Source organism: Cephus cinctus, unplaced genomic scaffold (genome assembly GCF_000341935.2).
Source record: "Cephus cinctus unplaced genomic scaffold, Ccin1 Ccin1_scaffold0407, whole genome shotgun sequence".
Classification (NCBI taxonomy): Eukaryota; Metazoa; Arthropoda; class Insecta; order Hymenoptera; family Cephidae; genus Cephus; species Cephus cinctus.
In genome coordinates this window covers 486,622-514,024 of record NW_014333091.1, presented here as the reverse complement: position 1 = coordinate 514,024, position 27,403 = coordinate 486,622, and the positions used below count along the sequence as shown (strand labels likewise).

Sequence of the window (27,403 nt, the reverse complement as noted above, 5' to 3'; positions counted from 1 at the left end):
TGGTAAATTGAAGATACGAATGGATTTAAATAGATGACACGATAACCTCAATCTGAACTTTAACCCCATAATGATCTTTATCTCAAAGCTCGGGAGTCGCAGCCCTTAACTAGTTATCCCTTGCGACAGATTACTAGATTAATTTGACACCTCGTGCGGGCAATTTGGACTCTTACGTGTCCCGCAATGTGACCAGGAGAGCAGGTGTCTGTTTACAAGGGGTTAACCATTACAGTCTAGCCAATAAATTCATCCCCTAGTAAATGGTTAATCGGTAGAAGCATTAATCATTGTTCCCATAAAGTCCCTTACAGGAGATGTACGTAATCATGATAAATAAGTTAAAATATATAATCAGCTACGAGTCGTCTGTGCCCATCCTGCAGCATCTCTTCCGAAGTAACCCCAACCCCCATTCTTAGCGTAGAAATCCCAAGCGAGATCTTTCTCAGCACGGTCCTGATACGTATCACTATCTTGTGGCGTCTACACAATAATGGCCAACGCCGTTGACAGGGTGGTGGGGATATAAAGTATCGACAATTGAATTAGCAAATAAAAGGTGCACGTGCAGGATGACAAAGACTATTCGTCTAGGAAACTTCCAGCCCATTTCGCAGGGGTGGTTCTTTTGATTCATAAAGGCAATTCAGAAAGGCAACTCTAACGCAGCACGGGCGCCATCGGAGAAGACCTTTAACACAGAACGATCGAAGGGACTGGTTCAAAATCGTGAGCATGTAGCCAGAGAATGATCATGGACCTGGTGCACCCGGTCCAGGCTGCCAACCCCGAAGAAGACGCGATGACGGCGAATACGAAGTCGAGAGACGACAATGATTTAACCAGCCGTTGATCGAACGATTGAATAATTTCCTGCGTTAAAAGCTCGAACTCCCATCCGAAGCAATCATCCAATCCCCCGATTACCTCCCCACGAAACCTTACCGACGTGGAAGTCGCACGCGCTCAGGATCGCCTCCTCTCCTGGTTGCGCGTTCAAATGCAAATTATCGAGCAGACGAGGCACGAGGTGTATAGCCTATACTCGATTCGATGGAACTATTTGCCATCAGGATGGAATCCGGCTCTATCTTCTCTATCTAAAGCTCTGCAGCGGCGGACCAATCGATACTAAATTAAAACGGTGCTTCTCGCGCTCCTTCCATCATGTGCGTATATACATATATTATACTATATATAGATTTACTACAGTACGTACACCCATGTACCCTGTGACTCTTTTTTTCTTTATTAGACGCGCTCTCTAACTCGTATTTCATAGCTCGAGTCGGTAGGGTCTCGGATTACTCGAGGAATCTATTATTTATTATATACATATAGCTATAGGCTCTAGTGGAAACTGCGAGGAACTCGACAGACTCGTTACTAGATTCTGGAGTTAGGTGTGATCGAATAGTTTGCCTTTCTAAAACGTACAAGTGGCGCCGAGAATGTTGGCCAGGAATGCGAATACTGTGCGACCGTGGTGCTGCCGCTTGAATGGAAGGAAGGGTTCGATAAAGCTTCGGAGAGTTACTGGAGGTTTCCTCTTGGCGATTGCGTCGAGAAGCAGATCGAAGAGTATATCCGAATAGAAAGGACGGTCCCTCTTGACATTTAGGGGAGTCTACAGGACTGCGTAGCTCGAGGCAGCTTATATTGACTACGTCAACTATCCGACACTTAACTATGGTAACCAGTTCTAGGGGGGTGGCTCTTCGGAACTTTATTCAAGATCAATATTATTCGTCTTAGATAGCATTATCCGGTTCGAGAAAAACTGCTAACCGACTTGAGCAAACGCATGAACTTTGACCCGACCGCCTTCGATGTGCATTAGCATGCATTTTAGAATGCGCCAGAGTATTTTAACAGCTGTCTTACCAATTACAAACTAATATCTCCAAAGGGTTATAACTATACGAGTATCCCAGGTATCCCAGTTATCCTAGGAGTCGGCGGTAATTAGATCGCTTTCTTGAAAGTTACTGATAGCCATCAATTGCATACCCTTAACTTCAGGATCTGAGTTTACCACTGGAATTTCAAGCTCACCGAGGTTCATGCTAAAATCATATATACATATATATGGTTAACTTTAAGGTTTTCCAAGTGATTTCCTCTGAACTCTACTACCGAAAGATGGCGGGCGTGCGATGTGCTGACTAAACTTTCTACAAACAGCAAAGCAGCCGAAGGATCAGGATGGCGCGGATGGAAGCGGCACTGTTGGTTTAGTCGGGCTATACGAGGCTAGAGAGATGGGTAATCGTATTTGTGAAAGCAGCAATGTCGCCCGAAGAGGTCTGATATATCGGGCTGGGTTGGGTTAGTGATGCCTGTAACCGTGCACCCCTGACAGTCTCTCCCGTTTAACTAAACATCCAGCCTGCTCAATCTGTCGAACATTAACGAGCTCCGTGAAATTCCAAATTATTTAGACGAACGAAACACAGGATCCACCCCTTTGTATTATGGCTGTCGCCTTTGCCACAGCCTTCGGCTTCGTCTTGTGCGCTTTTCTTTTGTTTTTTATACTTTTTCCAAAGTTCTGCCTCGTCCGTCTGACACCGTGCAATTTAGTAGGAATAACCATTAGTCTTATGCCTCCCTTTTGCCATCTTCATTTTCTTTAATCCCATAACGGGACCGCTTTGGGGTTGAACCTACCCTGGCGACCTTTGTGCCCCTTTCTACCGTTTCTTCCTCAATGGGAAATTAATGCCAGTGAAAAATATAATGCCTGTGCGAGCAACGCGGCGAAGCGTATTGCTCGTGTTGGTGCACCCTGGGACCATTGTTTTGCCTCGATTATTTTTTTGGTTCAACAATAATGGACGTGCGTAGCTGTGCTTTCGTATTACGCGCGTTAAAGAGCCATTTGCTGTGCTTTTGTTCCCACAGAATTTCCAGTGGCAGCATCGATTTCCGCGTATCGCGAACGATAAATCGAAGTGCAATGGAGAATTACGATTCCTCGCATCATCAATATGGATCCGACTACCTAAATTAATTAAGGTTTTTAATGCGTCGCTAAAGTGGTGCACGCTCGGCTTCGTCGTAAAACAAGAGAATTTGATTTGAGTGCGATTCGTTGCTGTGCCGTAATTAAACGAAAAAAATGAAAAAAAAAGAGAAATACAATCTCACTCAGCCCCGATGATAAAAGTGAGTAAAAAGTCTTTAATGTCGTGCGATCACCGGCTATGATTTGTCAGTGACATTCACAATAAACCGAACGACCCGGAGTTATTCGACTCTAAGTAAATCGAGCGTTGTGATATTTGGAATTTTTTAAATTTATTTCAATTTTTTTCTGTCACGCGTCCCTCGCTCTTTTCATCGTTCTCTAGCTACCGGCTGAGCTCAGGGTGGACTGTGGGAAAATACTTTTCACACATCTCGAGGGGGTCTTTAACTTTGGATAACGGAGTAGGTAGAATTTCGATGAAGAACCGCAAGCACCTTCGTGACACTTAAGAAGAGTGCGCACCCGCAACGTGCAATTAGGTTTTTGGTTAATTTGCTCGAAATCACAAGAGCGTCGAGTAATACGAAAAAATTAAACCCGACGCTTGCTCGGTGAACATTTATTGGGCACGTCAGCAGGGTTTGTACTCCTCGCGACGGGGGACGCCGACGTCGAGGACGTCGGACAAGGACGATCAAGGATTCGAATTTCATAGCGGCACAATATTACTCTCTTCCTTTAATCAACGTTAATTAGATCGAGGTGACGGTGACGGAAGGTCGACGCCAACGTGGAAGCCTGACGCGCGATTTGAGTAGGGGCGGAGCTTGAAGGGTTGAGCTTAGCGAACTAAAAAGGAGTGAGAGAGAAAAAAAGGGATGCAAGAGAAAATTATAATTCTGTTTCTAGTAAATCAGCAGAAAAAAAAGAAACAAGAAAAAATACGTCAAGAAAGTAAGCAAACCCTTATTCAAGCGAATATGGCAGGCGTGATTTCCGCGCGTTTTCAAATCCGATAAAACCTAGTGCTACCTTAAATTCACATATATGTAAGTAGGACAACCCTTTTACTCGAGTATTTTTGTTCCCGATCAATTAACAGGATGGTTATAGGATCCTTCAACGATAATTGAGAAAGTTTGCACGAGAGCAAGACGCTTACCCAGGCGTGCCTGAGGGTGTAAATCCTTGATTATTTAATAAGGCCGGGAGATCCCGTGTAAATCTAATCCATAAAATATCGTTTATTCGATATCAACGAGGCAAGAGTTCTCTCCGCGCAACTTCGATCGCTTTTAGGAATCTGCTACGGGACTCTGATAACATCGTGTGAACGCGAAGGAGTCTGTCGCGAAATCTAAACAACCGACGCAAACAATGGCTGCGCACATTAATCAGGATTTCACGTAACAATTCGAAACGCTGTGTATACGAACAGGTTTAACTCACTAGTTAATTCAAACACCGTATGAATCATACGAGACTAGAGCGATTGATAGGATTGTTAGGATTGGCAATACGTGCCAAACCGAAAGTTTGAGCTCCTGGTGCGGCGTGTCTGACCTCCTCGTCTTGCTTACATCAACGTGCAGGGCTTTACGTGGGTAGATAGGTAAGTAGGTACTTCAGGAGCATAATCTACTCGGTGAGCCATTGGTAATTTCAGATAATGGTACAGGTGCCATCTAAGTTCTATATAGGGTTATTCAAAAGTACCTCGCCAACGGAAGTTAGGTCGTCCACTTAATTTCTACGATAGTAACCAACTTTCAGTCGATCCAATTGTCTCGGGTGACCCGGTATACCGGAATACGTGATTTCAAGTGAAATAAAGAGACTGCCGTTACCGGGATATATGATCCGCTTCGAGTTGAGGAAACGAATAGAGAGGAAGTATTGAAAAGAAAAAAAAAAAGAAAGTTAAAGCGTACTCTGAAAGTCTGCTTAAGATCGAAGTAACAAAGAGATTGGAAGGTAATTTCATTTTTTGTACACGAGCAATTCCGACACCCGATTCTCTGAGTAAACGAAGAGTGGAGAGCGAGAGAGATGGTAAATGGTGAAATCGGTGACAGAAATTCTGCGATAGAAGGAGACGGGACACTTGTGAATTTGCTCAAAACGCCGTTTCGATAATAATATTTCGACAGCCGCCATCCCCCTATTCTGTTTGTGTATGTGGAAGACCGAGTCGCAGCGGCTGAGTGGCTGTCATCTTAGCGGGAAGCATTGTTTCGAAGTTTCCGCTGTGTTGTGTGCCCGGGGGTGGAGAGGGAGAGAAATATATACGGCGTGTCTCACAGACAAGTAGCAAGGATCTCCAGAGGAAGGATGTGACAGGGTAGAAATGGCTGAAGCTGATTTTGATAGGCAAGTGGGCTGTAAGTGAGAGTTTAGCTAAGGGTGAAATAAAGGATGAAGATGAAGGAACAAAAAAAAAGTGGCGCCGGGGTGGGATGGCTGTAAGGGGGAAAAGGTGGTTTATTCGAGGACGGGAATATGGTCGCCAGGCAATAAGTGTCTCGCTTGAGAACCCCGCAGAATCTTTTTACGGCTGGATCCTTCGCTGGGGAATTTCTTTTGAATTACAGTGAAATCGCAAGGGTTGGGGCGCTAGGGGCGAGAATGAGAAAGAGAGAGGAACGTTTAATGGGAGACAAAAGGCGGAACGTCCGCGTGTGTGTGGAAGTCGTCGAGGGAGGGTTGGGACGACACGAGGCTTCAAATGGGATAAAATAGTAAAGACTATGATAAGGGTGGAAAAACAGCTGTAGCTGGTTACGCAATGAAAACGATTCCCCGTTAAAACTGTGTTTACACTTGCTGGAGCTTTCTTCGTTCCTCGCTAGTAAACTACCCCTAGGTAGATGCTAGGGGTTGCTTCTGGAGTCCCCGTCGAGGGATACGGCATCGCGATCTTCCTCAGCGAGCGGAAAGAAAAGAAGGGGGTCGCAAAGAAGAGACGGAAAAGAAAAATACCATTTAACGAGCTTTCTTGAGAGCTTCCACACTAAGAGTTCGAACACCTGGTAAGTCTCGTCCGAGAGTCGAGGGGGCGATGATGCATTAACGATTTGAAAGCTCCCCCTTGCACCCTCAATTCACACTGCTCGCCCTTGGAATTCTCTGTTGCACGTGCCTGTGAAAAATGAAAACTCAACAGAATGCTCAGGCTAGACCCAAGGGATCAATAAAATAATGGTTCAGAAATGAATAAAAACGATATGGCCGATCACTCCAGATATTCTTCCGTAAGGTAACAAAAAGTTAATAAAGTTGAAATGGAAAAATGGGAGATCCACGTCTTCCCTTCGTTCCTCTTCTCCTACCTGTACTGGCAGAAAGCTTTCTCGCGTCTCTGCGACCCTTACGGGATATCCGGTTGCATGCTACACACTCCCACGTATAACATACTTATCCATCTCCCATTGATATCTCGTCTGGTATAATCGGTCTGGTTCGTTCAAGTGCATAAAGCGCGAAAGTATTCGACGCGGCTTCGCTCGCGGATAGGGTTAAAATTGGCGCAGCAGCTACGGTTAGGATATTCCGAATGTAGCCTATCTACCGGTGTTTCACGTGCAGGAATGTGGGATAAAAGGAGTAAAGGAGGCTGATGAAACGGTCGAAGGGAGTGTGAGTCTCTGCCCTCTCACCTCACAGCCGACTAGTTTTTCGTTAGCTCGGCGTCCCGTGAAATCTGTCACACCCTGCCTTAACTACCCTGACTGGTAGGCTGGCTGGCTGGCTGGCTGGCTGGCTGACTAGTAGGTAGGCAGGTAGGCAGGCAGGCAGGCAGGCTGACGGGTCTGCCTTGCCTCGCTCGTTCCACGCTACTTTACTACACTGAGGAGTACTATGCTCTGTTCTACTGAAACTACCTTGCTTGGGTCGTTTCTGACCGAGTAGGGCTGTGTGCTTGTCTGCCACTATGTACCGGGTGGTCACCTTTATAAAATCCATCCTCAATCACGGCATACGCGAATTACCGTGCACCGACCCCATTTTCCAGTCGCTCGGATTCTCTAATGAAAAAAATTCCACGTAATTGAGATGTGGTAGTATAGGCCTGAATCGCAACCGTGAAAAACTCTTTTACGGCACTTGGCCCGGGGTAAGCGTTGGGATCGTGAGTACGGTCGAGTGAAGAAAAGTTCCAAGCTTAATTATCAGTAGCATTACGTGGCTCGAAGGGAAGAAGAGTTGCTGATTCAAGGGAATATAAGAATAAGATTGCAGCCATAGATAATACAGCACTTTTCACAGTCATCCAGATAAGACTGTCAATGGCCATTATTCAGATAAGGATTTAAAATAGGATAAAGGTCGCGTAACTTTTATATGTTAAAGAACTAGAAAGACCCAACTATACCTGTCTGCTTACCAATACACTAATCCCAACACTGCTTTTACCAGTAGTCTGGAGCAATGGTGCTTTTGAAAATCCTCCCGTGCAAAACGTGCCGATATAAACCCTTCCCGTTTTCTCCTTCAGAATTTATCGCACCCCTTGATAATTCTCGAGTTTATCTATTGAAATACAAGGTCGTTCGCGATGTCTCGTATTTTACGTCGCAGCATCCAACAGCCAGCAGCCAGCAGCCAGAGAGAAAGGCCCAAGAGACGTCAGCACCAACCTGATAAATATATATAGAAATACATTCTGACAATGTTTCGGATTAAACATAATATAACAAAAGGCAAATCGAATTCTCACAATGTATACGTGTATACAAAGTTGTCAAAGAAAGAGCGAGAACTATGAAAAATTGGAAGAATCAGATATTTTCGCTCGTTGACGTCCAGGTACCATGTATACATTATTTATGTACATAATATAACACGTTACCTGCCGGCGTCTCATGTAAGTACAACGGCGCGTGTATGGAGTCATCGCCACAGGTTCGCCAACGTTGCCATGGGTTATGGTGGTAGGTCTGTATTAGCATGGGGTACATATAGTAAAGGTAGGTATACCCTATCGATCACGAGCCTCGTCCGCGACACGTAGCACCTACCTATACTTTTACCTATACCTACCTGCCTGGCTGCCTCCTGCCTTGCGGCCTATTTCTGCAGGTTAAACCCAAGAAGAATTACCCTTAGCGTCGATTCTCAGAGGCGTCATGTGGCGTCGCGAGCGTTCTCCTTTCGCGAGAACGAGCATCAGGTCAACATTTCTGGTGGCATTGCTCTGTCATCTGTTAGTCCAAGCTGGTTAAATCTTGAATTTATTAACTCAAGCACACCCGGTAGATATACATCGAAGCCGTCAAAAATAGACGTAGATAACTCCAGACAAAGACGTAGATTGTCGTTATATTTCATTTGGACGACACAGAATTAACTTACTTAAGCTTATCCTGGCCGGAATACGACGACATCGTTTTTCCTCCTAATGATTCCTCATACGTTCTTTGTTAAATCCTTCCTCCTCAAAGACCTAAACAGAGACCTGTCAGATACAGAGGCACGATTCGGCCGTAACGACGCTCGTCATTCGACGATGCTGTAATGAGACGAAGAATCTTCTGAACGAAGGGACGTCATTTCCATTACTGTCGTTACGTCATGTCGAGTTAGGGTTTAATTTCATTCAGTCGATTTCATGAATCGTCGTTTGCCGCCAGTCGCGGAGATATTTACTCCGACAGTTGAAGTGAGAGAAAGAGAGGAAGAGCAAGAGAGATGCACTCATTGAGATACGCGGACACCAAGAGATCAGGGCTGGTGCGACGGTTAGGTGTGACGAGTCTGCTTTTACAGGGCCGGCGAGTCGTTTCTGTTTTCGCGCTTAATTGACGATTCGAGAAATTGGGTCATGTTCGGCTGCAATGTTTCCCAATCTAGTACACAGCTGGCGAACCGGGAGGGATGAGCCAGAGGAGGAGAAGAATGAGAATGATGAGGAGGTGAGAACGTGAGAGAGCACAGGAGGAAAGAGCAACGTGCCAACAGGCATTTTATAGAAGTGAAAGAGAGAGAGAGAGAGAGAGAGTGAGAGCGGGAGCGGGAGAGGGAGAGCCAATAAGATAGTAGGCGTAAGCAGAGAACGATGGGGTTTTGATTTTGGCAAACGGCAAGGGCATTGCCCGAATATCAGCTCGATCACTGTGATACTATCTCTCTGTCGTTCCCCCTCTCTTATACTATGCCTACCGTCACCTTTCTTTACTGTCCTACCTCGTCCCTCCCTCTCTCTCTTTCTCTCTCTCTCTCACGAACTCATACAGTATCTTGAGTCTCTCTCGTACTGTAGCTCCTTCCTTTTCGTTGACAGTGTGTCTCGGCCGGCTTATGGCCCAGAGAGGTGAAATCTTCTGTAGGAAGGCGGTCATTCACTTGTACACCAGAGAACAGTGTACCTACTTGTAACTTGTAGCTATGCGAATATTAACGTAGACGCCAATCCAGCCTAAAACACTACATGAACTGCAGACTTTTTTAGGTTCCCTGGAGTCTAGACTACGGCTTACCTATCTGACAAGAGAGTAGATATCCTTTTGTCAGTATCTACCGAGTGCAGTCAGTATCTACATCTTGTAGACTCGGTACGGGACTGTAATATCGTTACAAGTACCACAGAATATGATGAAGCCTGCAGAACGTACTTGTACAATCGGTAAACAGTGCATTACAAGTCCTACGAAACTTGCAGGTCGTACCTATCCGCTTGTCTTCCTTACCTAAAGATACAGTCACTTCGTGACCAACTGGGCAACGTAAACTCTCTTACCCGAGAACTCCAATTAATATGGCACATCCGTTTTATACGTTTGTTTAATAATAAAAAATATCTTAAAAAGTCCAACTCATTTTTCTCACAGTTTTCCAATTATTCAGCATCTTTCGTCGCGTACCGATTTACCCTGCTACCAAGCGTGAACGTTGCCCCAGGTAATTTAACGAGGTACAGAAATTGGCGGGAAGGAAGAAAAATTTGAAAAGGACAACCGACGCCAGTCATTGTCAAAAGGAGTAAAAATTGCGCAACGTTACACGCTGCTATCTATACCAACCTACGTAGATGTTTTATGCTCGGTTAACCCGTCTTGTATATCTACGAGTACTTGTTTACGTTGGCTCAGCTGTAAGGTAGCTTAGCAAAATGTTTTTCCTATTTATCAAACCTTCAACTGAACGAGTTAGACGCCTCGTGGCGGCGCTTACCGTCCCAGGGAAAGCCGCGTCACTCGTGCCGAGTGTGTCGCGTTTCGATCTGCCTTTAAAAATTGAAGATGAAACGTCATAACAGTTTGTAGTTTATGCTAATGACTTTTCTATTCTAGCCTCAAAATCGACTAATAACATTAGCACGGGTATAGGCGATCACGAGTAGTTCAGTCACTTTCCAATCGGGTTTTTTATTTCCTTTTAAAGAATTAATCCTTTCGTTGATTTTCTCTATCGACATCACTTACTATTACTCTATACATCACTTACGTGTCGATTAAATATTGATTTTTGCACATTTTTATTCGAGTTTCGATTAATTCTTTTAATCGAACCTTACCACCTGGCATCCTATCGATTATCGTGTATCGATTTTGCTAGCGCACCTTACGATTTCGCTATAGTTCATCGCAACAAATTTCACGCGCGTGTTCACCTTAGACGAGAAAGAAGCGAAAGTTAAACGATTTCGTGAAAGCCCTTCGCCATTGAAAAAGTAATCGTCCCCATATTGGATGCCTGATTTATGAAGGAGGCTTCTATGAGGATGCGCAGAGAAAGTATCAAGTTTTGCATTTCACTAGAAACTTTGCCGATGCCAAGTTCCTCGCCGACCTGCGATCCGTTTTACTGTAATGGAGGGTGCACTTTATGTATCCCGAGTCCTCGTAAATGCGCGTAATGTAAATACATATACATATATATATATGATAGTTGCGGAAACTCATAAGTCGCGACCTTTCTGTCCGGCCTCCGGGCTCCCCAGAGACATCAGCAGCAATCCTCTTACGATCTACACAAAGGGGGAACCTCTGTAATATTCCTCGTAAATATCATCATGCCTGTAATACCCAGTAATTTAACAATGCCAGATGACAGTTTCCGCTCCTGATTTCCTACATGGGGATAAATTAAATATCGAGGACTGGAGCGACGTAACGTTCCTTCTCATTTTATTGCTAACCTTAACTGATCCCTATGGTTTCTTCGTGGTAAGCATCGTGCTATCTCGCGCTCTGGAAACGTTTACGGAACGTAACGAGTCGGTCAGGCCACAGGAAGTTCATTGTGGCGTTCCATAAGTTGTATACGTTTCTCATACGGAATCCACAAGTAGCGAATAAAGTTAATAAAACCACATTCACACCGCACGGTTTGTCTTGACTCAAGTTCTGACATCGATGATTAATTAACTTGGCTGTTCTGTGCCGAGCAATTTAACGTTGATATCCGCAAGCGTATACCGATAGCTAGCGTCGTGGCCATTTTAGTAAGAAAGTGGGAAAGCAGCTTTCCTCCTTGTAACTTAAGAGTCACTTAAGCTTTTTACGTGAAAAGACGTTGCGCTAAGTCCGAATAAACTATTTCAGGACGCCGAGGACTATTCTTGGCTAAACTTTAGGAAAACTTCAATCTCATTTTCTTACGTAATAACACGTAAGTCATACGTCGACAAGGCAGTGGATTTGAAAATTATTTTTTGACCTTCATCACCACTGACAGTACCGATCTTATCCGACGGAGATGCAGTAGCGGACAGTACAGGAACTTTGGATCGGACAGCCGATACTGCATTGGGGTAGGTAATGGGTTCTGTGCATTAGAATTTTCGAATTTTTCAAACGTTGTCTCAAGTAAATTCAATTTCTCTTAGAATCCACTGTGAATGCACATACATAATGCATTAGCTTGGATCTTGTTAACACGGAGTCAGTACTGTGCCACATCTGTTTATATGGTGCTTACTGTAGATTATTAATGCACGTACTCGTCACTGAGTTCGATAATGGGACAAAGGAACTTTCTGGGTTTTCGATATATTAAATGGCGTATATAGTAACCGGCAGGTTGTCGTGGCTGGTATGCAGGACAGTAGGTCGGCATCAGCATCTCCAGCAGACAGCAGGCCCCACGAGCTGTCTTGGTACTCCTCCTCTACTCTCTCTCCCCGGCCGAAGAAGTTATCGTGGGCCCTCGGGCCCCACTAACCACTTCCACCTTACGCATCGGGGACTCTATACTTCCGAGCTCAGGATTTCGGCCCCGCATTCGCCTACTGGACTTCGATATGTCGGAACACGTGTCTCTGGATTCGCCAGAGTCTGCGTTTCTGGATGATCCGGACCTTGAAATTCTCCGGCGATACCCAAGGACCCAGTGGAGGCTTCCTTGAGGCGGTAGTGAAATTCGAAAAATCGTGTGATCAGTGAGAACGACTTAATTTGAACACGTGGCGGTGTGAAGGTGTCGTGAGAATTTTCATCAAAGTGAATCAGTGCCTCCTGAACGCTTGAGGTGATCAGTCCCGGCACAGGATTTCAATTAAACAATTTGGTACCATTGTAAATCCATTTTCATTCATAGTGCCACTCTGTGCACGGACCCCGTTCCTCCTCCAGGTCGTTACTTGAGTATTCTGAGGAAAAGGGAATCCAAAAGGGTAAGTTTCATGTGGGTTATAAAATAAGAGATGAAAAAATAAATACCGTGCAAATCTATAGATAAATAAGCTAGATACCCGTAAGGGCTTGATAAGAGATTCAAGTGTTCACCCTAAAATATCCCCTAAGGTGAAACTTTTTTAAAGACTCGTGCTTCGTCTCTGTATCAAAGTGTTTTTGATATTGACAATCAGCCCGGACGTTGAAATCGAGTATGGCGGCTGTGGCAGGTCGCTACGGGGATGGGTCTATTGTATTCAATTTATGTAAATCCGCCTAACGTTTCCCAGGGGGATTACAGGATAGGGAGACGTCAGTGCCGACGATACGAACTAGAAAGCGCCCGGGTGATGTGAATCCGCGTGTTCGGCCGCTCATGGGAAGTGGGCCGACGCCCTGAAGCTATAGGTCATCTGTGTATCCAAACGGAGGACCAAGCAAGAGAAGGCAGATTCAGAAGGAAAGAAAGGATACAGTATATGAGGAAGAAGAGAAGGTGAAAATTGTGGATTGTGGTCACGGTTGAGATCAGCAAGAAGAAATGAGCAGACGTACCTTACCGTTCGTGGGTCTTAACTCTTGCGAGAGGATAAGGCCCGAACGGCCCAGGAATCCAATACAGAGGCTGGTATGGTCCGGGGCCCAATTTCAAGTCGGTCACTTGGATCCAGTTGAAGATGAAGCCTCGAATCCACGTATGGCCTTGAGGAGGTATTAAAATTTCAGGGTCAAGTTCAACGTCCTTTGACCTTTTCTGGTCTCTCCCCAGGACCGTTCATGCTTGTCCATCCTATCTTTGGCTCTTGAATGGATGTTTCAGATTGCTGAGGCTTTACGAAGGAAGACAGTATCGTGAAGCTGCTGGTTTTCTAATGCGACTTCCTGGTTATACGCTCAGGGCTGCCCTGCCGGATATTCCTATCGATTTACTAATTGAGACACTGCCCCATAGTCTCGCACTGCTCGAGGCCCTTTATTCCAGACTTTCTGAACTCAACGTTGACGACGCAAAGATATTACGTGTTGAACAAGTCCTGTGGAAGGTGGTGCATCTTGTGTCGAGTACTCAGGATCACTTCCACGTAAGAATTTGGGCCAAGCTGCTTGCTGCGCTTCAGAGACTAGCGCCGACATCGAAGAATGCTCTTGCTACGAGACGAAGAGCTTTGGAAAGAGCTGTGGAAGGTCTTGGGAAACATGGTCTTGTTCCTTCCGCCAGGAGTAAGCATTCTGAAAATGCTAATACTCAGAATCTTGTTCCCCTGCCTATTGCCCTTAAAGAGGAACTTGAATTACGGACGGAAGCTTACAAGCTGGCTTTGCACAAGATCGAGAGTTTCGGAAAGCACGCTGGAAGCCACAAAGGTATTTGGATTAAATAGCAATTAAAGTTATTGGAAAGTCTATTACAAGGAGACGATGGGACAAGATATTTTTTAATTGTTATAAATTTTCACTTATTTTCGAATATCGCCTCACCGTCATAATTCGCGGCTGCTTTAATCTTGAGTAGGCTAACTAGTTAAAGTTTGAATGTCGGTGCGCATTCTATTAATTTTCTAAAAATATATCCTATTTGTCCCAACAGTCGAAAATTTGCTTAAACGTACATATATGTTTATCAGATATATCTCCCTGACAGAACATCGATACGTTTGCACATGTTGTGCATTCTAACGGTCGGCGTTCGATCAAACAGTTATGACCCCGGTTACAATAATAGATTTTAAAAATTGGTAATACATAAATAAAAATCAAATAGACAATTCCCAGGCTGTTCCGTTTTGGTATTCAGTGCGAAATATCAATTTTACAAAGACTTATCATTTTTCAGATCACTGGGTCCAGGCTGCCTCCCATCAAAGACAACTGTCCTTGAAATACAGCGAGATTCAGCAACGACTGATCGACAATCAAAGTCTACTGAACACCTTGGAGAAGACCAGCAGTCTGAGTTTCGAAAATTTATTGGACGAATTGAAACGCAGAGTGGAACAAGATAAGGAAGCCCTGAGGCAGTGGGCGCCACTGAGGAAGTCTGATGGCAGCAGCACCAGTAGTAATAAGAATCCTGCATTGGCCGCGAGACTCTTACAATTCTCAAGAGGCTGCGGACTGGCTTTGCAGTTGATGAGCGAAAACAATCCTCAAGTAAGAGTGCAGTCTTCATGAGAACACTCTTAACGAACCTCTGCAGTTTTATGGAATTACTTCAATTTACTTCAGTTCAGAGTTCGTGCCGTCAGTGAAATAGAATTTCAACTTATGCTGATTGTTGCTATACTGCTTTTTTTTATTGCTTCTCATTCAGTGTTTATTCAGTCCAAACTGAAGTCAGCACCTTTACTTGACTCTTATGATAGAACCATGTTCAGGTGATACGTTTGGGCTGAACGACCGGGTATACGTATATCGTATATTAATCAATTCCACTTACAGCACGAAGAATTTGTTGAGTTCCTGTAACGTTTTGCAGTACGTGATTTATTTTTATATTTTATAGGAGCTACATCTAGAGAATAATGTACTGGATGATTACGAGGAGGAATCTAGCAGCGCAGGATATCACACGGACGAGAGTGGCAGTCCTACGCCGGAACCGGAAGTCAGAAATGAGAGTGTTGATGGCCAGGAAAATTTTCAAAATATTCACATTGGTCAACCGAGCGTCGAGCAACTAACTGAAAGATACGGTGCTCTGTATGCTCAAGCGCATTTGCATACTTTGGATGCACTTGATGCACTGGATTCCCTGAAAGACACTCCCGACCTGAAAGCAAAAATTCTCTACTCGGTGGTAGTGGTAAGTTTTTAATTATACATTTGTTTAAATAAATAAGAACGTTAATTACCCTTAGATTCACCAGTACGAAGAGCATTTTTAAAAACACTACTTGCAGTCCAAAATTCATTTCGCGATAACGAATTGAACGAAACTTATTGAAGTGAAACAAAATTTGCATACTTTTGCAAAAATAACACACGTAGGTTCGTGCAAAGTTCGTGACCCGCGTTATTACTAATAGTAAAGATTTTAATCGCCAATTCCTGGTGCACGTGGAAGATCTATGAAAGCCAAAAAAGGAAGCTAGGAAATATTTCCTATTTATTGCCAGCGCGTATTTTCTTTTTAAAATGTGGACGCCGGTCGTATTGGTAATGTGCAAAGATCCAGCAAGTCATAATTAGCAAAATACAATTAACGAGGTACAGTGTACAAAATATCACGAGGCAATAATTTTCCCAGAAATATTCGCATACGCGTGTATCTGGCATGTGGATGCGTCTGTACAACCGACCGATGCAAATTTCGAAACGCCGACCTACGTAGCAGCTAGCAGAACAATTGCAAATAATTCCTCTGGCTCTTCCGTGCGCGCAATTAGTGCCGAGAGCCACAAAAACCGAGGAATTCTCCGCTCGGATTCCGCCCACGCGTTCCCACACATTCAGCTTGTAATAAACTCATAATTTTAAATGTACAGTGAGTTGGATCTCTGTTGGGATTTTCAACCTCACGTGTGACCATATATGTGTGTGTATATATATATATATATATATACATATATACATATACGCGTGCACCTATATTTATATATGTTTTTCAACATTTCATCTCTCCTTCTTTCTCTCTCTCTATATATATGTATATATCCATCATCCCCTAATTCCAATCTCTATCTCTCTCTCCCTCTCCACGGCTAAGCTGAAGTGCACATATTAAGAAGAGCACTATGTACTCTGTGTAGAAAATGTGCAGACTTCGTAAAGAACAAAGGAAACACGAAAGATATGTATCAACAAAATTTATTTCCCTTTATATTGGGATATAAACACATTAACCGTGATCAGGCACGAGATTAGTTTCCATCACGTAACGTAATTATCCGCGAACAAACACTGGCTGATGAAATTTCTTCCGACATTTTCTTCGAGGGTGGCTGCCCCTCTAGTCCTGTAAGAATGAACCTTATACTGATTAGATACGTCGGGGAAATTTCGTTTACTTTATTTAAACCTATTATATAAAATTTAAATGGACCTAACGAGCAATTAAAAGTGAACAATTGATGCATTGTTTGAACAATTGAAGCTTTTGTCCCTGGGTTTAGAAACACGATGTCATCAGGACGATGAATATCTACTAAAAGCTACGTTTCATGTATTTTTGTCGAAGAGTGTACTCGTCACAGCAAGTAGTAAAGGATCCAGTCTGTCAGCCCGAGGCTATTGCTTTGCATACAAATACACCAGGCGTTTTACCAACCTTAGAAAATCAATAATCTAAAATGAACAGCAGTGATAACAGCCGAAAAGCACGCACCAAAGTACTTATTATTAGCTATTGTATAGTTGCGGTTGTAGAAAAAAGAAATATTGGAATTTTATATTCGAAACGGCTACTTCGCTAGAGGTCTATTGAATCGAACTGCAATTCGTCAAGTTGATTGCAGCCCGTGAAGGCACGAGCCGAGTAGTAAGTTAACACGCATTGAACGACGATAGCGACGTCCAAATGGCATCGCGAATAAGCAGTCGCAGAAATTCAGGAGATTCTTTATAAGCAATACGTTAACTATAACATGGATCCTATATTAAAGGAAGTCGATGATTTTTATTTGCAGTTATCATGGCGTCTGGCCGGTATGATTCAAAGTTCGCGGCGCCTGGAGGCGCTCAAGATTTTAAACGGGATAAACGGGCAGCCAATGGGAACGTCGAACGTTTCGGTCTCGACGGAAATGGATAATTGTATCAGACATCAGCTGGCGACTGCAGGGGTGCAAACTGGCGCACAGGAAGTAGCTAAGCAAGTGGTTAACCAACTCGAAAGGACCCTCTACGACTTCCCTTGTCTAAGGGGCTGCACGGAGATTAAGCAATACGCCGCGAACTGCTCGAGTCTAGCGTGGATATGTTTAGCCAGAACAACCCCTTTGGTATTGGACGTCGCGCAAGGAGTTGAATTCAGAAGGGAGGTCCATGCAAGGCACCATGCCTCCACGGATCCTAATGGCGCCAGGATCAGGTCCGTACTTTGGCCTGGCCTTAGAGAAGGTTGTCAAGGACCTTGCCTGTACAAGGCTGTAGTACTTACCTCTTAAATTAATTGAACTTGAGTTACTTCGAATAGGGTAACGTTTAATGAATTTATAATATGTAGCAATAACGCGACTTCGTTATCAGTTAATTATTTGCCTGCGGTATTCAGTGTGGTATATTGCAGTTCCAAATAATAAGGTTATGTAACCTCGGATGGTTCGTATAAAACGGATGAGTTACGTTTGTGTCTTTGAATCGTCGGAAATCAATTCTGTTACTCTTTGTTCTCGAATTCTCTTAGCTCATTATACAGGAGATAAGGTCTGGAAGGATTCTTTTGATGCGTTTGGAAAGATATTTGCATGACTCGAATTTTCGGACCTTTGGGGGGAATAAGATGTGCGGAATCGAAAACCTTATAACTGTACAAAAATATTATTACTGTAGATCTGAGGGCCAATCAGGAGGCTGGTATACGTTTAAAACATCAGTAATTGGATCTTTGACGTTTTTGAAAAATGTAAATTGCTAGCTAATAAATTATTTCATTGTTATACTGTTTGAAATTTATATTTGTGTTTGATAATGACTGCAAGGGATATTATTGATAAAAGTGTAATTGAAAAAAATCAGTCTGTTTACTACGTAATATTAATAAACGTATCGATTGAATAAATTAGTGTCAACGAGCAAGTGTAATTTAAGTTTTATATGTAAGACTCATTATTTGTACATTATGACTTTTTTACAAGAGCTTTTGTAATAAAAATATACATAAAAACAGATTGTCAATGAATTTTCGAGGTTGGCGCTAACGCGCAATATCAATTTCGAGAAATATGGCGTTGAAATAATAATTTATATATCGGCACGACCGTATGTGACGCACATGTGTAAACACGTTTCGACATTTTCCAGTTGAGTGCTGAGATCTATACGTATACACAGTATTCAAGCTACTAGTAACACATTAGGCTTTGATACAATCTAGGGAAATTTGATTGTACCAAAAATTGTACTGAAAATATAACAAAAAATATAATTTTAATCCTTACGGTTTGAATTTATGGCGCCTACTTTGATACGATTACCTCACAATAATATTTTAAGATTCTGGAAGGTACAATATAACAAATATATATTGACAATGGATCATTTATTATAAATTTCATACTCTCTATGTACATCTTTTAATTCTTTAGCCTAATACTTCTGTTCTTGTTAATGAATTAAAAAGTATAACAGACCATCCAATGTCTAATCTCGAGGAATTCATCGACGGAAATTGGTTTAATATATAGGCATTAAATGGGAAAAAAAAAACCAGAACTGTCAACCATACGAAACTGTTAAACAGCCTCATAGCTTTGAAAAGTGAACATACAAAATCATGTAAATCAGGTACCTAATGATTCCCAATTCCGTCCTAGGGACTATACATAGAATGGCCTTTTCATAGTTAACTTTGGTCGAATAATTCGTAAATTTCTTTTCCTTATCTCACCAAAGCACTTTCTTCTGCGCGTGCATAAATTCCATACATGTGCCTAAGACTCTATTCATTGTATCGAGTATGTCCAACAGCTAAAAAATAGACGAAATCTTGAGCAACATAGTACCACATAAATTTAGGAAACGAGGCACGAGATATTGGAAATTTTGAAAAGATACTGCTTACAAAAAAAAAGTTAAGACCTAAATGCTGTTATTGTTGTACAATATTTCCTTTACCATGTGGTAAACTACGTTGAAGATACACAATATATATTACTGTATGTTGTACAGTTTGTATAGGTAGCCTTTACATACTATTTAAAGAAATATTTTTTCTGAAGATAAACAAAATTAAACTATATCTCAATGTAAGCAAAGTTTAAAGAAAGCTTAAGATGTGTTAGTACTGACGTGAATTTTGGAAATGAATAAAACTCGAGGAGTGAACTCAGATACCTGTCTTTCTTGGATATTTTTTTGTTTTACCTCAGGACTGTAATAAATTATAAATACCCATTTACACTATTGCAAATATTATTATGATATTACATTGATAAACTGGTAAAATCAGACAGTTAATTTAATAAACGAAATAAGGACGTAGAAAGCAAATATGAATTAAGGTAGGACTGACATATGTATATATTTATATATATGTCTGTGTGTTACTTAAATTAATTATTTAATCTTAAGAAAAGAATGCCTTTGGAAATAAGCAAATTAATAATTCATACTTATGGATTATTTTGCATTTGTTCACATGCTTTCAGAAAGGTTTGAATTTCTCGGACACGAAAGCACTAACGTAGACAAAGGCAGTCTGACCTAATTTATATTCTAAGTAAATAAGGAGCCGCATTAATTGGCTTTAGGAGGGTCTACTCTTTTTGTAATGTCATGGCGAATAAAACGGTGATTCTAAAGTGACTACAATGAAATTTCATAAGCCTGACAATGGCTGCACGACAATTATGAATTAATAGGAAACCATGTAGTTACTCTTATCTCTGTCAAAGATAGGGATACTTGATGAGTGATCCTAATAATTTATAATCGTAACTGTGTAACAATTTTGTTACCTCTTGAACATCTTAAAATGGCTTGTCTGGCATATCAAATTAGAATGGTAGAAATTTGAGATACCTTTTAAAATATTTATGAAAATTGAGATTAAATCTTTGTACATGAATATGCTGACTCAATTTCTTAGTTACCAGTTTCTGATGGCAAACGGTAGTTTGATTCAAAGGAGCTTCCACTCCATAGTTGCATAATCTGTGATTATGATAAAACAAAATGGAACCTCATTACTCATAAATGTTTCAATTAATGTGTAAAAAAATGAAAGTGTACTTTGATAAGGATATTACCGAGATAGGTAAAATACGTGAGGAATATTTTCTTATCGCGCATTAGTTCTAATCTGTTGAAAAATGTTAGAATACATACAATTTTTTGGCAAATGCACGATGACTTTCAGACTTACAAGGAAGGTTATAACAAGTGTAATAAAAACCATTTGATTTTTCACTTCCTTAAATTATATGCAAAATCAGTAATCTGTTTCTTCCATTTCGTTCATTAAAAATGGTTTTTGTTACGTTTGTTGTAAATTTCCCTCTCGATATTCAAAAACAATCTCTCAGGTTTTATGTTCTCAAAAACAGATTACATGACAGTGCACCAATTCTTGGTGACTTCGGATTCATTATCTAAAATTCTGTCATTACGCCCATGAATTCCGCTGATATTTAATTTATCTGGCTTGAGTTTATAACCTGCTACATTAGGAGTTGATACTTGGATTGGTCTGCGCCATCCTCTCAACAATCCGATTGATGAATTCAAAAAGCTGGATTCTTCATTGGTTTTGATTTTCTTAGCTGAGTTGCAAGCATCCAATTCCAGTTTACGTTTCTTCTCCATGGCACTGCCATTACTGCTAAACTTCTCTGAGAGGTCACTGCGATAATGTGAAAATTTCTGTTCACCCGCTTCTTCGGCTGGTAAAGATGCTGAGGATGTATTCACAAAAAGTGAATTGTTGGGAGACAATCTACGATCACGCAGGGTAACGTGACGCATGCGACCGATTGAATGTCTGCCTGAAATATTTCTGAGGGTCCTACCGAAGGAGGAATCCTTTGAGAGTGGTTCCGAAATACTATTATCAGCATTACTTGTGTCGAAAAGCTTTGAATTATCCTTGAGGCAATCGTTAAGTTTAATTTTGACATCCTTCAACATTATGTTGGAATCATATGTTACAAAGGATACGTCATCTCCTGGAATTGACGTTGATTTCTCCGCCACCTTATCACTTTCTATTTGAGTTACAAGTTCAGATGCTTCAGAAACTTCAGATGTTGTAGATTCTACGACGTCTACTGAGTAGCTTTCTGTATCTGTTAGAGCCTCGCTTTTATTATCATCCTTCTCAGTGATTGATGCTTTCATTTCTTTTTCGTCATTTTTAATTTCGATTACTTGTTCTTCCTCCTGGCTACTATTTCTCTCGGCGAAGTTATCCTCTGACTTTTTCGGACTATCATCCTCGATTATGAAATTCAAACGGAAATTACTGCCTTCCTGATCCTCTTCGGTTGTTGTACTATGGTTATTCTTTTCATCGGTGATTATTTCTTCCGGTTTTGAAGTGTCTTCGATATTCTGTGGCGTAACCACTTTTTCGGCTAGGATAATCGCATCACTCTGGTTGCTTTCAACTGAATCTATCGAGCCATGTTGATCTTCGAGTTTCTCATTCGTCTGTGTTTCGCTCTCTGCCTCTTTATCAGTAATCTGCTCTTTGGTTTCATTCTCTGGATTTTGTTCCTTGACGTCTTCCTTTTCAATGGATACTTTCAATTTGACGTCAGCTTCTTCTGCTTCCTTTTGCAACTTCGACATCATACTTTTTGCTGCTTTATATGCTGGCTCCAGTTTTTTGTGTTCTTTACTTGAAGCGGCTGCTACACGACTCTGCGGTTTCGGCAAGCGGCTTACACCGGACTTTGACGGGCTGCGGAGTTTACTCTATAACAGAATATTGTAGAGAAACATAATATTAAATTACATCACGCACTTGTTTTGAAGTTTTTGTAGAATAAATCTAGTTAGTAAAATTCGCCGACTGCAACCTACACGCACAACACTATATGGATTTCCGTCTGTAGACTTTATATTATAAGAGAAGTTTTATTGAATAATTAGCAAATGAATAGGTTGGGATAACTTTGAGATTACACGCTATATCAGGAACTTGCGCCCGCACTGAGGAATCGTACAGTTAAGGAACGTCACACGTTAGGTGGTGACCGATGATAAGAAAGAAACTAATTAATGAGTCAAAAGATAGTGGGGCATATTGACTAATATAACTCAGCACAGTCATTACATAGAGTGGTAATGGCGTTAATCTTATGATATCAAGAATCTTACATAAGTATTTAAATAGTATTAAAAAGTGGAAAGTACACACATTTCCAATTAGTTTACTAGGACATTGCATAGTCTGATACTGGTGTGTGGCAATAATTGCTTTTTCATACATTTAAAAATATATATCACTTACCTTGAAGGTCTTTCCCGTGTTACTTGGTAACTGTTTTTGCGTTCCACTTAATTTTGATCTGAAACAAATATCAATTGTTAATGAATACATAAAAAAGAATGTATTGTAAACATACATAACTGAAAGCTTTTCATAAGAGAACTACCGGAGGTGATGAGAGGTGGTAATAATTCAACTGAGTTTGGAAAGAAGGTATACTCAAAGTTTCTCATTTTCATTAGGCTCACAACAAATATATTAGACGAATGAAATACCAACAGCAATGCCATTACTTCAATGTAACAAAATGAAATATGTATGTTAATACACAATGTATTGGTAATTCAATTTAGAAAGTAAGATAAGGTGGCTAGAATAGTTCTCTCGCTCAGTTGCTATAGAATGCTTTGTAACTGATTGATTCGAAGCACAAATACATTACTGTTATTGATTGTATACAACGTTGGTTAAATAACGTATACAATTTAGAGCAATGTTTACTTGAGCTACATAATGAATTATAAGCTAGTTACATTGCAAACTGCATTACTTATCAACCTGTATCTCTAAGCACAATATCCCAGGTGTTCAGCGATGCATCAAAACTGCCTTCAGCTGAAGCAGTATCATCAATATGACCAACGACCCAAAAAAAAGCCCAAAGTACATAGAAACTGAGAAACTGCGACAGAGCATCAGACTCATCTGATTGATTAATTTACAAACCTGTTCTCGTTCTCGGATTCGCGCTGTCTCTCAGGTAAGCTCGTATCAGAAGCTTTCGACGACGCGGTTGCAGTTTTAAGCCTCCGAATGTACAAATTCCTCTCATCGCCCCCCGGGACCGCCTTCTTTGGCGTTTTACCCATCTCTACGATATGATTAATATTCTGCTTAAAAAATTATACTCTCTGTACCCTTAGCACAACCTCTCTCACTCACCCTCAGAATTCCAGTTTCACTTTCACACTATCTTTTACGCTCACCTTCTGCACACTGAGAAAGTACAAGCTGATTGAGCTTCGTTTAGATTTAAATACTCTGAAATCTATTAAAGGGTGTGTACTTAGAATTTTTTATAATAAAAATTTAAGTCGGAGTTCGTCTCTCAGCCAAATCGAGAAAAGTTTAGTACATAGTCTCAGAGGCTATAAAGTGAGTGAGGGTATGCTAGGATATGCAAGGGTAGAGAAAATGCGTTTCTCTAAACGGCCAAGTTTTAAATACGCAAGCAAGACCGACGCCACGCAATGCTGCTTCCTCGTTAATACAAATAAAACGCACGCGCGATCTTACGAACAAAAAAAACATCGACTCCTCTCATTAGCACGACAACTTTTCTTAGAATCTTGTTGTAGATCTACTTTTTCTCTAAATTAATCTTAACCCACCTCTCTACACTTTGGAATAGGATAAAAACTTTTACGTAACCCGTATAATCACCCAACGAAACAAAACTGTCAATGCTACACCACACAATATACTCGGCTGCCGGTCGCCGACCAGTTGCGTCTGTACCTCTTACTCTCTCACGCTCTATCTCTTTCTCTCTCTGGATGTTGGTAAATTCTTAGGAGCAAATAATAAAGGCAGCATTCCGTGAGCGTAGCCAGATGTATCTAAATGAGTTCTTGCGTAGAATAGACCGGATGGACGTTATTTACTTGCAGAGTTTAAAAGGGAGATGCACAACGCTACAGTTTTAGGCTATACCAAAATCATGGCGCTAAATCGTAGCGGTGAGTCTAGAAGTAGGATTTTGTGATCATCGCCTCCGTCGACAAAGTATATCCCGTGGTAGCCGAGTTAAACGTGAACACGAACGTGTAGCTTAGCGGGCAGAGGTTCTCTGCTACTCACCGCTGATTCCCAAAGCAACCCTTAGAACGAAACCGGGAACTATAGAACTTTTCAAGAACTATTGAAAAAGCCTATTGTTGAAACATTTTAAAGACATTTTTAAGAAAGTGCGGTGCCAACTTGACACCCATGTAGCACCTCAATTTTTACTAAATATTACTGGATCTTGATTTATTTTCAAAATTTATTCAAAATATAAAATTAAGGCTAAATCAAAATCTCGTAGAATATACGGAGTAGATAAAAATTGAATTGAAATTGTAGAATATCGAAAATAAATTACGTACGTACAACCGAAATCCGAACATTGACGACTGTTCCCGAAGGCAGCGATCGGAGGTTAGTACTCGTAAGTGAGGATGGCTGCCTGTCACGCAGGGGACGTATCGGCTCGGATAAAATATTAACACTTAGAAATAGGAAATTCTGGCCAAGCATATTTAGAAATTACTGGAAGATGCCTAAAATTGTGTGCGCGCAAATTCGTCGAGCAGGATTCGGCGGATGTGAGCAGGCGGAGAGTGGGGGGAGCGCTCGAAGCAGTGTCCGGAAGCCTTCATTGTTCCTAGACCCATCCATCTGGTCAGTAATATTTAGTAAAAATTGAGGTGCTACATGAGTGTCAAGTTGGCACCGCACTTTCTTAAAAATGCCTTTAACATGTTAAAATATTAACACTTAGAAATAGGAAATTCTGGCCAAGCATATTTAGAAATTACTGGAAGATGCCTAAAATTGTGTGCGCGCAAATTCGTCGAGCAGGATTCGGCGGATGTGAGCAGGCGGAGAGTGGGGGGAGCGCTCGAAGCAGTGTCCGGACTCGGAGAGCTCATTCTTCCTCGAGCCGGTCTCCTATACTGGTCTTTCGGAAATACCTCTCTTATCCATTGTTTCAACAATAGGCTTTTTCAATAGTTCTTGAGAAGTTCTATAGTTCCCGATTCCGTTCTAAGGGTTGCTTTGGGAACCAGCGGTGAGTAGCAGAGAACCTCTGCCCGCCAAGCTACGCGATCTTGTTCATGTTTCGCTCGGCTACGATGGAATTGGCATTGTCGACGGAGGCGATGATCACATCAGGTACCCTTTGCTGGTAGTACGAATTTCGAAATTCAGAACAACTTTTCATTGAGCCGTAAAATTCCCTAGATGTGTATTTCAGTTTGATGCGTGGTGGCCAACTGCATGTTGTGTCTGCGGAATTCGAGACACAACCGCACCGACAGAGCATCTTGAACTGTGGCATTATCTGTGCAACCAGCAAGCGGCAATATAGGACACTGATGATTAATTAAAGTGAGTTTTGCATCGAAGTTTAGAGTAATAGATAATAGACTGCGTTCTCGAATAATCAAAATGTAATCGTGTGCGTGAAGACCATAGCACCAGCTTTAAATTTCAAAGATAAACTGGACACTACAAGATCTGAAAATTTGCAAGAGTTACAGAAGTTTTTAAATAGCATTTTCAACTGGTAGAACGTTCCTCGCACGGACTGTAAGGTGTAGCTTTGTGCGAGTACAACTGTGCGTTACATGACATTTGATGGTCGCAGACAAAATTTGCTAAGCTAAATCGTACCCTTACATTCGTTGCAAGAAAATGCTGCCAATCAAAAAGGCTTGAAGATAATATATTCAAAAATAATATACGGAATGAAAACAAGAATGCAGAAACAGTGACCACGAATCTACGAGCATACTTCCTCGTAGCCTGATTGGTCACAATAATAAAGGTAGTATAGAAATTCAAGCAAAGCGACTCAGAGTAAATTACTCAATTATGTAATTAAGTAAATCCTAAAAACACGAAATATCATCCAAATCAGGAATACTATCCCACACAAGAATATAAAAGGGTTGCTTCCTATAGTTAATATCTATTCATTGGCTCCGATAAACGGATAAACGGGATACCTGCTGCTCATCAGGAAAGGATATTCCGCAACCCTTCCGAAACCTTTTTCCCGCGGTACTCCGTTCATCTTAAGACCGCCTTGATCATCCCTCAGCGAACCGTTTGGCCTCGCATCGGTTCCTGCATTGCTGGACAAAGGGTGTGGCGAGGGGGACTCGCCCGCTCACGTAATAAGCAGGTTCTCACGGCATAGCAGCCACGATGCCCAGCGCTGATCTGGCCCACGAGTTTTCCTTGAGATCTGGGCGTCTTCCAACGAAATTCCATGATGCTCGAACCATGTTGAAAATTTTGCAAATAACTTTTCTACGTGAGTCATGCATAGATTCTCTCAATGATTTCGACTCCTACGAGGGTTGTGGAGGACGGGGGCGGGGGGCTTCGCTCATTCTCTCCCGTTCTCTCTCTTTCTCTTTTATTTCTGCAGCCCACGACCTGCACTCGCCGCGCAACGTATCACGAGCCGTTCCACCGTGAGTCCGTTCGCTGCTACAGGATGCGTTACTTCCTGCATTTGAGGTATCTCGCCCTGCGGATGAAAACGCTGTTTGTAGATCCACAAGCTGTATCGTTTTTTCTTTTTTTTTTTAACCAGGGTCTACGTATTTCCTAGCTCCATTAAAAACGATCAGGAAAACCGGGGAAGGTTTTACAAGAGAAGCCTCTGGGGGATGGAGCGACACGTGGATGGATATTGTGACAGGGGGTGATCGGGACGTGGCGGTAGGAAGAGGAATTGTGGGTTCGCGTACGCCTCTTTGGATTGCGCAACCGTAAGTGGAATTACGAAAGTATCAAGGTGAGAACTCGACAGCCAGACTTCTTGTATTATTAATTTCCGGGTACGGAGTATTTTTTATAGAAAAAAAAAAGAGGATATGGATGGAGAGAATTTTGTGCACGGTCCACGCGCAAAGGAGAAAGGAAAGAGAAAGAGAGAGGGGGGGGGGG

At 41.8% G+C, this 27,403-nt stretch overlaps 2 protein-coding genes across 15 annotated transcripts in view; one reads left to right on the top strand and one right to left on the bottom strand.

The window, feature by feature from the left end:
* LOC107267552 overlaps positions 1 to 18,657 on the top strand; it is a 30,495-nt gene extending 11,838 nt beyond the window's left edge. Inside the window, exons 1-7 of one of the 5 annotated variants that reach the window (XM_025084845.1) lie at positions 11,419 to 11,726; positions 12,016 to 12,587; positions 12,879 to 13,299; positions 13,409 to 13,953; positions 14,423 to 14,739; positions 15,092 to 15,391; positions 17,214 to 18,657. In XM_025084845.1, coding sequence (XP_024940613.1) covers positions 13,130 to 13,299; positions 13,409 to 13,953; positions 14,423 to 14,739; positions 15,092 to 15,391; positions 17,214 to 17,693 — 1,812 coding nt within the window. In that variant the 5' untranslated portion in view covers positions 11,419 to 11,726; positions 12,016 to 12,587; positions 12,879 to 13,129 and the 3' untranslated portion in view covers positions 17,694 to 18,657. Of the gene's footprint in view, positions 1 to 11,418; positions 12,588 to 12,878; positions 13,300 to 13,408; positions 13,954 to 14,422; positions 14,740 to 15,091; positions 15,392 to 17,213 lie in introns of those variants that run through there. The other 4 variants (XM_015739421.2, XM_025084847.1, XM_025084844.1 and 1 more) reach the window with 4 other exon arrangements.
* A 911-nt stretch (positions 18,658 to 19,568) lies between these two features.
* On the bottom strand, positions 19,569 to 24,363 carry LOC107267553 (pre-mRNA-splicing factor CWC22 homolog). 10 transcript variants are annotated; one of them, XM_015739424.2, is made up of 5 exons: positions 24,197 to 24,336; positions 23,621 to 23,726; positions 23,405 to 23,549; positions 22,700 to 22,757; positions 19,569 to 22,161 (listed from the first exon to the last, which is right to left on the bottom strand). In XM_015739424.2, exons 3-5 carry the CDS (start codon positions 23,545 to 23,547, stop codon positions 20,794 to 20,796), a joined length of 1,569 nt encoding a protein of 522 aa, XP_015594910.1. In that variant the 5' UTR covers positions 23,548 to 23,549; positions 23,621 to 23,726; positions 24,197 to 24,336; the 3' UTR covers positions 19,569 to 20,793. The 10 variants fall into 10 exon arrangements, with proteins under 10 accessions (XP_015594910.1, XP_015594909.1, XP_015594913.1 ...); XM_015739423.2 differs by having other exon boundaries at positions 24,070 to 24,203; XM_015739427.1 differs by lacking the exon at positions 24,197 to 24,336 and adding an exon at positions 24,070 to 24,187 and having other exon boundaries at positions 23,621 to 23,674.
* Positions 24,364 to 27,403: the final 3,040 nt, after the last annotated feature.